This window comes from Rutidosis leptorrhynchoides, chromosome 7 (assembly GCF_046630445.1).
Source record: "Rutidosis leptorrhynchoides isolate AG116_Rl617_1_P2 chromosome 7, CSIRO_AGI_Rlap_v1, whole genome shotgun sequence".
NCBI classification, from domain to species: domain Eukaryota; kingdom Viridiplantae; phylum Streptophyta; class Magnoliopsida; order Asterales; family Asteraceae; genus Rutidosis; species Rutidosis leptorrhynchoides.
Window position 1 is genome coordinate 348,120,878 of NC_092339.1, and position 9,897 is coordinate 348,130,774.

The window sequence follows — 9,897 nt, forward strand, 5'->3', positions numbered from 1 at the left end:
AATATTTGGAGGGGTGCGCCAGCCAAGGTAGTAGTGCAACTCCAAGGCAATGCTCAAAGACCCCAATAGCCCCAATAGCAAGCTATTGTGATAAGTTTTTCCCATAAAAAATAAGATTAATATCACGTGGGCCGATGACCCACATATTAAATATTAAATTGATAAGAACAGAAACTACACTTGATGGATTGACTTTTTTATTAAGGGAGGTGATACTCACACACTAGTTTTTGATCCATACACACTTTTTGCCATAAAACTTACAATTATATCCTTAAATTCATCTAGGGAGTTGAACCACTATAATTGTAGGTAAGGACATATTAGTCAATTAAGTGTGTATGAATCAAAAGCTGGTGTGTGAGTATCACCTGTCTTTTATTAATGGATTGATTTTAAACATATTTTTATTTTTATCGGAATAAATATATTCATCAAGTATGATAATTTACCGTTTAAACTTATAATACACTCACAATTTCTTACTCTATCTATTGTGAAACGGATTATTACATTTATTGGCGAGCCCCCTTAATCCCATGACGAGGTCACATGGCAATTTTGACGGATACTTACGCTAGCGAGCAACTCTAATAAAGCCACTAAAAACGTCTATCTCGTTTCTCCTCTTTTTCGGATTTATTAGCTTCATGCCTTCATGATACATTTGATTGGACGGTTTGCTTTATAATGAGTCGTAGGTTCTTCCTGGGGGAACCATCTAGTTGCTTTATTAGCATTTTTTTTTTTTTCTCTCAAATGTTGTATAATATTCTTTCTGTAATCTGTATTCTAAATGCGGTTTGTATTCGTGCAATGTCATGTACATTGTTGTGAATTTTTTAGGTTGTTTGTTAGTTAAGCTTAGTAGTTTACGTGGTATGTACGTTTGTAGAGGTTTATCTTTTTGATGAAATTCCCCATTAGTTATATATGGTTATCGTTTTTTGAGAAAAAAAAAATGCTAAATCCAACTCCAAACATCTCTCTTCACGATTTACATTCTCTGTAAACTTTTTCAGTTAATAAACTATAAACTAATAAATAAATAATAAAAACAATCTAAGCACATACGTTTTTCAATGTTTCTAAAACATCTCCTTCAACCTATATCAGCATTCTTATTTAGTTAAAACATACCGATCGGATATCATATCAATATAATTTCGAACTAAAACAGATAGTTTCAATACGTCTCAAAAGTATCAAATTTTGGTTACCAGTTTATCACTCAGCAGGTTAACATACCATTAATGAAGACTACACATTAAGATTAAGTACGTGAATACAACTGCAACTTTCAATACGTGATTTGCTCAAAAAAACCACTTATAACTTTTTCCAGAATACAAAATACAAATCAAATTTAAATCCAATAATTTCTATAAACTGTAAATATAGCACACAACTACAAGAACTTATAACGCTTGGTGGGTTCGATCTAGCATCTGATCTCATATGAACCTGCTTTCGTAATATACCTGACCCACTCAACAGTGTTGTACCCACTCTTTTCCCATACCTGCAAATAACGCGGCGACGTTAGAAATCGAATATTTAAAACATTTATTATTTATTTATTTTGTAACAATACAAACACCGTATAGTGTGATTAATTGTACCTTGAGAAACCTGACTCTTAATCCAGATGCTGTAAACATAGGAACCTACAAAACCACAATTAAACCACTTACTACTTTTGAACTTAAAATTATTATGAAAATAATAATTTTTAAAAATAAATAATAAATAAACTGAGAATTTTAACCTGAAATTCCATCTGTATGGGTGGCCTAGTCCATGATTTTTTTTCAGCAATAGTTGAAATCAACTCAACTTCTGCACTCAAAGTTGATTCTGTTTGTCCCGGAAATTTTCGAATCCTGCAAGTTATGTCATTACATATGTTAACACAAACGATACATTTAATAACAATAATAATAATGTCATTTAACTTAATAGTACATAAAAATGGTTAAATACTCACTTCCACAACAAACAGTCCATAGAAGCATTGTACTTTGCTCGCCCTGATGTCACTTGCATGCTTGTTTTTGCAGTTTGTTTAGGTACTGGAATCTTAATCACCACTCCAAGTGCAAACATTTTTGCGCCAAAAACGCTCTTTACCTAAAAACCAATAATAATGACGTTAATATAAAACCTGATCATGCTACACGGCGAACATTTTTACTAAAATGTACGCGGCCGTTTGCGATTATTAGACCGACCATTAAAAGGTCAAATAATCATTTTGGGTGATCACTTTCATACAAACTGCAAACAAATTTATCATCTAGAGGAAGTTATTTTAATTTGGAAAATTCAAATAACAGAGTGTATGTACGTTTATTTGTTTTCTTTTTGTTCCATTTTGGGTGATAAATAACTAACCTTAACATTAACTTCCATGCGCGTTCTTCCTAATTCTTTAATCGTTGGTAATACCCGGAACGGAAGATTTACACCCTCGGTGATACGATATCTGTTTAGATTAAAACCAACACAACATATATGTTACAAACTTACACAACCATCAGCCAAAAAAAAAAAAAAAAATACACAAATCAAAAGATTAAGAATAGACAAAAGCTTACTTCATTAGCTCGAATTCACCATCAGGTGGCACAAAGCTGACAGTTTTTTCTGAATTAAATCTAGTCAGATTTACACACTGATGAAAGGTTACATCATCAAGCTCAATAGTTTTTCCACTGCATTTTTTTTAAATAAGTAATAAGTAATATTCTTTAATAAAAAATTATATGGGGCAAAATATAAAATTTAAGATTTTTATAAATCACCTCTTAGTAGGGCGTGCCTTAATTTCAGACTCTTTTTCAAGTCCGATTTTGTCATTTAATCCCAGCTTTAAATCAGGCATTCCAGAAAGGAAGCACTTCATAAGAATCTTACCCGTTACATCACAACGCAATACGCTACCTATTATATTAAAATATATATCAACAAATGAACGATAATAATACATTTAAATGTGAAACACAATTTAAAAATTGTACCTTTTGAAGACATAAGAAGATTAACACTTTCAACAATGTCCAAAAAGACCTCATTCTTTTTATACACAAGGCCTTCTCTACGCCACCCCACTGCACCAGTTACTTGTAACGTAGCATTGGGTACAGGTCTATCTGTAGGCTGCTAACATTCATCAAATTATTTTTATAAAAATCATTAATGTTTAAAATCCTTAAACAAAAGTTATAAACTTTCTTTTACCAAATATTCAACTAAGATCCTAGAAAAGTAACATAAATCTAACCTTGGATGAGAATGGTGAGCGTACACCTTCTTGAGTAATGTATAATTTCAATATTTCGGGAGAAAGATTTTGTGGATAACCGAAATCCATAATTTCTGCAGATTAAACAAGATATACAACAGAGTGAAAAATGATACTCTTATAAATAAAAACTGGAATTATATGATTTAGATATTTAAATATAGCAGCAAGTACCATCTAATAACTCGTATATCAAAACAAAGTTGTTACGGATGGCATCCTCATCAAAAGCACCCCCAAAGTATGATTTAAATAAGTTAACCGCCTGCATGAAAAAAACAATAGTAAATTACCACTAACCCTGAAAGTTACAACACTCTTACGTTAATGGGTATATATGTGTGTTACATAACAAGAAAAATAGACACACGTAGACATATTTCCAATAAATGGTATGAATTAATACTTTAACGTGTAACCAAACAGATATGAATTAAGTAGAGGCTTAAAAATAAGATGATAACCTCAACAACAAATTTGAATGCACAGGCTACATTGGCATTGCTGCTGACAACGATAACAATGTAGACGTTGCTAATTCTCATATAGAAGAAAGAGCAACCACCAATTTGGCGCACAGGACATGTTCCTAGTTCCTTTGTTTGCATTATATGCAGTCTAAACGCATCAACCATATTGCCCCTAAAAAAAATTGACAATATAAGATACATAAACACGTTAAAATAATGGAAATGAACATTCAACTTTTATCTTCTCTATTATTTTCCTATATTGTTGTGCATGCAATTTTCTCACAATCATTCATGTAATATAGAAACAGATATTAACAAATGAAGGTATATGATCATTTCACATACACCTCCTAAATTTCAAGTTTTTCCGATTATTAGTAGGATCTATTTCTACAAATTGAAGCATACCCATGCAAGAGTAAGCTTACCAAAAAATAGGAACTTTTATTAAAGTTTTTTAAGATCGTGACATATCATTTTGTTTGCAAATGAATATATCATTGACAACACCACAACTGCCTCTACAAATCTAGTGAAAAGATAAATTTCCGACACTTTAATAAATATAATTCTCTAGAATGACAGCACTAGAATGAATTGGAAGACAGTGTCCGTCAAACAACAAATTTTAGTACAAATTATGCACTAAAATGTATAATTTGCTTACACGTCAACGATATCGATATCAACGAAACTTCCTAACATTCAGATATTGACCAAAATTATTAAGTTTCCAGTAGTTGTTTCAACCAACTTCCTTGATCCCAATTTAATTATGTAAATTCAGTTCAATTAACAAAACAGATAAGCAGCTATAGCATTTCTATTATGTGAAATTAGGTTCTAATTTCTAGGTTACACCAAGTAATTGAAATTGAAATGTAAACAACAGTACTACTTTTATACATAAATAAATAAACATCCTGTTGCAAGTAACACATCAAATTAGTAACCTAAATCATGTTATATGACCTATTATAACAATTAATTTAATACTTACAGAAAGAAAGAAATTGATTAGTGATTAATCAACAAAATTAAAAAATGAAAGTAATTAGGGCACGAACCCGACGTCATCGCGATAAAGACGATTGATGAGAACATCACCGCGAAGATTTAAAAAGTAAATTGCGGATGCTGCCACCGGCATCTCTTTAGGCCGCCGGTGAAGTCAACAACTGAGTAACTGAATTTACAAATCGGATCAGGCCAGATCGGATCTAATAGAACCTTTTTGTTAGAATTTGGGGATTTTCAGATTTTTTTGTTGAAACAATTTCTTGAATGGCAGCTGTAGTAGTAACAGTATACAGACGATTTGTGTTTGACTATTCAGGGCAGTTTACACCTTTTTTCTTTATCTATAATCTATCTTTAAAATAATTAAATAAAAAATTAAATTTAAATTAAACATTAAACATAAACATTAAACCTACAGTCAAGGGTTCATTTGAGAACCAAATAAATATAAGAAACCTTGAGAACTCGTTTTATACATAAACTAGTAAGGGTAGTTAAGTAATTGTACACTTAGTTATTGCTATTAATGAAATCAAATAAAAATAAAAAATAAATTTTCATAAATAACTCCTCATTTGTTCTGTACGTTTACATCTAGCAGTTACATTTACATTCCTTGATTCTAGGTAATCTTGTTCAACTTGACGACGTTTTCTGATCGCAGTTACATCTATTTTCAATTAGTCGATAATATCTTTCTTTACTTCCGATTATCATCATATATCATTCTACAATTCATCTGAATTTCACCATTCTACATATCGCTACTTGTTTAATCGTAATATTAAACATGTTGAGGAAGAGAATAAAGGTGAATGTAAATAAAATTATTAGTTATCGTTATCATTTGCATTTGACTTACATATTTATGTACTCCCTCCGTTCCACCATAATTGTCCACTTTAATTTTTGACAGTCTTTATTTGTCAACTTTGACTATAAATATTTATGTTTGTGCTATATAATATCCGATGAAAATTATATGAATGAATTGAGTTTTAATTGTGTTTTCATTGATATAACCTTCATCAAATATTATGTAACATCAACAAAAATATCTAAAGTCAAAGTTGAATAAGAAAAACTGGAAAAAGTCAAAGTGGACATTTCTGGTGAGACGGAGGTAGTATTTTCTTTCATTCTTGCTCTATTAATCAGTGTAACATTATTGCAGGTGTTGCTATTGAAGATGCCAATTATTATGACGAAGTTTAAATGTTTATATTAATGAAGCATATGTACCTTCTAGATGTGATTTATTAGATGGGTTGAATTCCCATTCTAGAAGAGGCGTTCTATATTTGAAAAGATATAGTTTTGCACTAAATAATACTCTGTAAAATATAAAAGACATCTTTAGTTGTGTCCCATTATATAATTGTGCCATCCGATCTTCAATAATATTAACAGACCTTTTATAGAATCTACAATACATACAACATCAACATTTGTCCAAATTGTTAATTTGGGCCAGTCAGGCGGTCAGTAAACATCACCCATAAATGCATCAGAGAAAACGCTTCTATAACTCTTCATAAATGTTTTAATATTTGTACATCAGAGAAAACGCTTCTATATTTTTTGATTTTCTATACACAATGGCTATATGGCCTGAAACATGTATGTATATGCAATAGAAAAGTCTAATAACATAAAAATTATGTAGCAACTCAAAACCAACTTAAAAATCCAAATAACATCCATTTAAATTCTCAATCCTTTCAAAACCAACATAAATAAAGCCATTAAATCCTACTAGCCGCATGAACTGATGTGCGATTGTGAAACATGGACCGTTGAACATATGTCCATATTAAAAAATAAATGTTCAAAGGTTCAGATGTCAAATGAACGAATGTTCAAATGTTCAAAGACTCAAACGAACAAATGTTCAAATGAACAAATGTTCAACCTATACGCGAGGATCAAGTACAAAATGTTGTAAAGTTTTAATCTCCAGTTATGTATAGACGCTCGTTTCTTGAGAGAAATGGACTTACTAAGGAGGAAATAAATGAAGCATTTCGTCGTGTTCATGTAATATTTGTATTTGCTAGCCTAATATGGTGCATATATAATATGCGATTATAGGATTATTGATACATTGAACCCGTGTTTGGTGTTAAATGGAAGAATGATTCTCCTAGTCTTTCAACGACTTAAATGAACAAATGTTCGAATGATTCTCCTAGTCTTTCAACGACTCAAATGAACAAATGTTCAAATGAACAACCATCCATCTTGTACAAATGAACATTGTTCAAATTTTGTAGGTTCACCGCATCATTATCAGAATTTTTTTTTGAAATAGTAATATTTTTTAATATGTTTACAAAACTAGAAATTTGGAAAAAATCTTTACAAAACTAGTAAAACCGGAGTTTCAAACTCCGGTTTGGGCCAAACCGGTGTTCCAAAGTCCGATTTCTATCTACTTTGTCCACATGGCAGAGTGACATGGCAAACCGGACTTTGAAACACCGGTTTGCCACGTGGCATTTTTATTTTTTTTTAGGGATTCTGGGATGAGCTCGTTTAGTTTTTTAGCATGCCCTCAAATACTGATTGATTCAATAGTTAACAACGTATAATAAGGGCATATTTTTTATTAGTCGCACTGGGCATCAAAAACATTAGGACCGGCCATGTTCATAAGCACTTCTTCGCATGCAAACATAACTCAGTTTTCTCAATCTAAAATCTTATTAAGAATCACAATAAAAACATTTTTATTGCCTTCTTTAAACCAAACCCATATATGTACTTTTAAAATAACCCTTGATGTTATTACTCTAATTCACATGTATCACAGTAACACCAATATGTAACTGAACAATTGTGCATATTTGTGAATATACAATTTCTTAATAATTCTTAAGTCTATAGATATAATTATATCTGATGTTTTCCTATTCGACTTTCTTTTTCCGATCCCCATTCCATCGATTAAATGAATAATCGCGGTTAATTTGGCAGAAATACGGCATAATAGTTGATAGCATATTGTTCTGATTAATATGATTACAGAGAATCCCAGATTTTTTGGGGTTTTTGAATTCATGATTATGAAATATATTCAATCTTCCACAAATTACGTTTCCTTCCTTATTTAAAACATAAATCGATGGACAATAGTGCCCTTTTTGTTAGCGGGAGTAAATTATAACAATGGATATTTACAAGTGTGCCACCCCTTATATTATCCATTGATTAAAAAGATGTAACGGTTAAGATTTGTTCTCAAGATTCTGTATTTTTTAATGGTTCTCAAATGAACCTAACCCTAAACCTACATATCTAACTACATATCTAAAAGGCATAGTTAAAATGAATATTATCTAAAAGGCATAGTTAAAATGAATATTGACATTTTCAAGTTCACAAACGCACACCAATTTTTTTACTTTTTTTAATTCAACCATCAAACTTTCTACTTTTTTATACTTCAGCCCCGCCTCAATAATGGTTAACTTTATAACTTTTATAGGCATAGTTAAAATATATATCTAAAAGGCATAGTTAAAATAAATAGTGACATTTTCAAGTTCCCAAACGCACACCAATTTTTTTACTTTTTTTTAATTCAACCATCAAACTTTCTACTTTTTACACATGGTTCGGTTCGGAGCATCTTAGCACACTTTTTAGGAGATTATACATGCTTGAGACACATAAAGATGCTTCTATCGCTGATAGAATTATTCATTGCAATGGATCCTCATTTGAAAATTGGTGTTGGTCAAGACCCCCTACTGGGCGTGCTACAAACGACCTCATAGAATTAAACAACATTATATCCTCCATAACCTTATCCGACAGACAAGACTCCTGGAAATGCAATCTAGACCCCTCAGGAATTTTCACCACCAAATCTTTAGCACTTCTGATCAACTCTCTAAAGTTAGGGGGTAACGCTTTAAATTTATCGTTCTCTCGTAACAAACTCCTTCCACAAAAAGTTTACATATTCATCTGGCGAACCATTCAAAAAAAGATTCCGGTTCGATTCGAAATTGACAAAAGGGGCATTGATCTTGACTCCACTTTATGCCCTTTATGTGAATTGGATATTGAAACTACCGAACATATCCTCATTTCTTGCCCCAAAACGGCACTCACTTGGAAACTTGTTCTCGATTGGTGGGCCCAAGATGTCTCTCTAATCTCCAATCTTAACGATGCCATTATTGTTAATCAACCGTTCGCCACCAACATCTTCGGCTCTTCATTATGGCAAGCAACCAAATGGGTTGCTTGCTACATAATTTGGAAACATAGAAATCTGAATGTTTTCTCCAAAAAAACGTGGTCCCCTGGATCGATTCTCTCCGAAATACAAACACAAAGTTATAGCTGGATTTCTAAAAGAACAAGTAAAAAGAAATTAATCGAGTGGCATCAATGGCTCATAAATCCGTCTTTCTTTGTTGCTGATTCTCCCCAACGTGTCGGAATTGGCTAAGCCCAATATCATATACGTGTAACACACGGATGCCATTTCTTCTATTTGAGGGTTTGATTAATCGGGCTAGTTTGTGTAACTTTGTAGGCGCTAGATCGTCACTGTTATCCTCTCTAGTCCGGCTTATTTTTTCAAGTTCTTATTCCCTCTTTAGTTTTTCTGGTATTCGTTGGTTTCCGTATTTTTTTATCTTTTTAGCCTCCTTTTTTGTATTTCCGGTTCATCATTGTATAGTTATGTATAGGGCCTTGTAACTCCAATTTATTTAATGATATATATTCTTGCTTTTCAAAAAAAAAAAAAAAAAAAAAAAAAAAAAAAACTTTCTACTTTTTTATACTTCAGCCCCACCTCTATAATGGTTAACTTTATAACTTTTATAGGCATAGTTAAAATATATATCTAAAAGGCATAGTTAAAATAAATAGTAACATTTTCAAATTCACAAATGCACACCAACTTTTTTACTTTTTTTTTAATTCAACCACCAAACTTTTTACTTTTTTATACTTCAACCCCACCTCTATAATGGTTAACTTTATAACTTTTATAGGCATAGTTAAAATGAATAGTGACATTTTCAAGTTCACAAATGCACACAACTTTTTTACTTTTTTATAATTCAACCACCAAACTTT

General features: G+C 31.6%; 2 protein-coding genes and 1 non-coding gene across 4 annotated transcripts; 1 reads left to right on the top strand and 2 right to left on the bottom strand.

Annotated features, from left to right (window-relative positions):
* Nucleotides 1–8: 8 nt before the first annotated feature.
* On the bottom strand, nucleotides 9–209 carry LOC139860794 (U2 spliceosomal RNA). Its single transcript, XR_011763411.1, has one exon. It is a non-coding gene; the product is annotated as a U2 spliceosomal RNA (small nuclear RNA).
* A 1,012-nt stretch (nucleotides 210–1,221) lies between these two features.
* On the bottom strand, nucleotides 1,222–5,093 carry LOC139856995 (AP-2 complex subunit mu-like). Of its 2 annotated transcripts, none has more exons than XM_071845705.1 (12): nucleotides 4,845–5,093; nucleotides 3,769–3,946; nucleotides 3,479–3,569; nucleotides 3,284–3,378; nucleotides 3,021–3,162; nucleotides 2,805–2,943; nucleotides 2,598–2,714; nucleotides 2,395–2,485; nucleotides 1,988–2,130; nucleotides 1,769–1,883; nucleotides 1,623–1,667; nucleotides 1,222–1,522 (listed from the first exon to the last, which is right to left on the bottom strand). In XM_071845705.1, the coding sequence occupies exons 1-12, from the start codon at nucleotides 4,925–4,927 to the stop codon at nucleotides 1,442–1,444; spliced, it is 1,320 nt and encodes a 439-aa protein (XP_071701806.1). In that variant the 5' UTR covers nucleotides 4,928–5,093; the 3' UTR covers nucleotides 1,222–1,441. The 2 variants fall into 2 exon arrangements, with proteins under 2 accessions (XP_071701806.1, XP_071701807.1); XM_071845706.1 differs by having other exon boundaries at nucleotides 1,227–1,522; nucleotides 3,021–3,159.
* A 3,362-nt stretch (nucleotides 5,094–8,455) lies between these two features.
* On the top strand, nucleotides 8,456–9,259 carry LOC139860401 (uncharacterized). The gene has a single exon (XM_071849164.1). The coding sequence runs from the start codon at nucleotides 8,456–8,458 to the stop codon at nucleotides 9,257–9,259; it is 804 nt and encodes a 267-aa protein (XP_071705265.1).
* The last annotated feature ends 638 nt before the right edge of the window (nucleotides 9,260–9,897 follow it).

Bases quoted from the DNA above. Each gene is read 5' to 3' on its own strand.
- LOC139856995 (XM_071845705.1), bottom strand. From the start codon at position 4,927: ATGCCGGTGGCAGCATCCGCAATTTACTTTTTAAATCTTCGCGGTGAT. The intron at 2,715-2,804 runs GTGATTTATAAA...AAAAAAATGCAG, and splicing joins AAGGCACGCCCTACTAAGAG to TGGAAAAACTATTGAGCTTG. The intron at 1,884-1,987 runs GTGAGTATTTAA...CATAACTTGCAG, and splicing joins ATGGACTGTTTGTTGTGGAA to GATTCGAAAATTTCCGGGAC.
- LOC139860401 (XM_071849164.1), top strand. From the start codon at position 8,456: ATGCTTGAGACACATAAAGATGCTTCTATCGCTGATAGAATTATTCAT.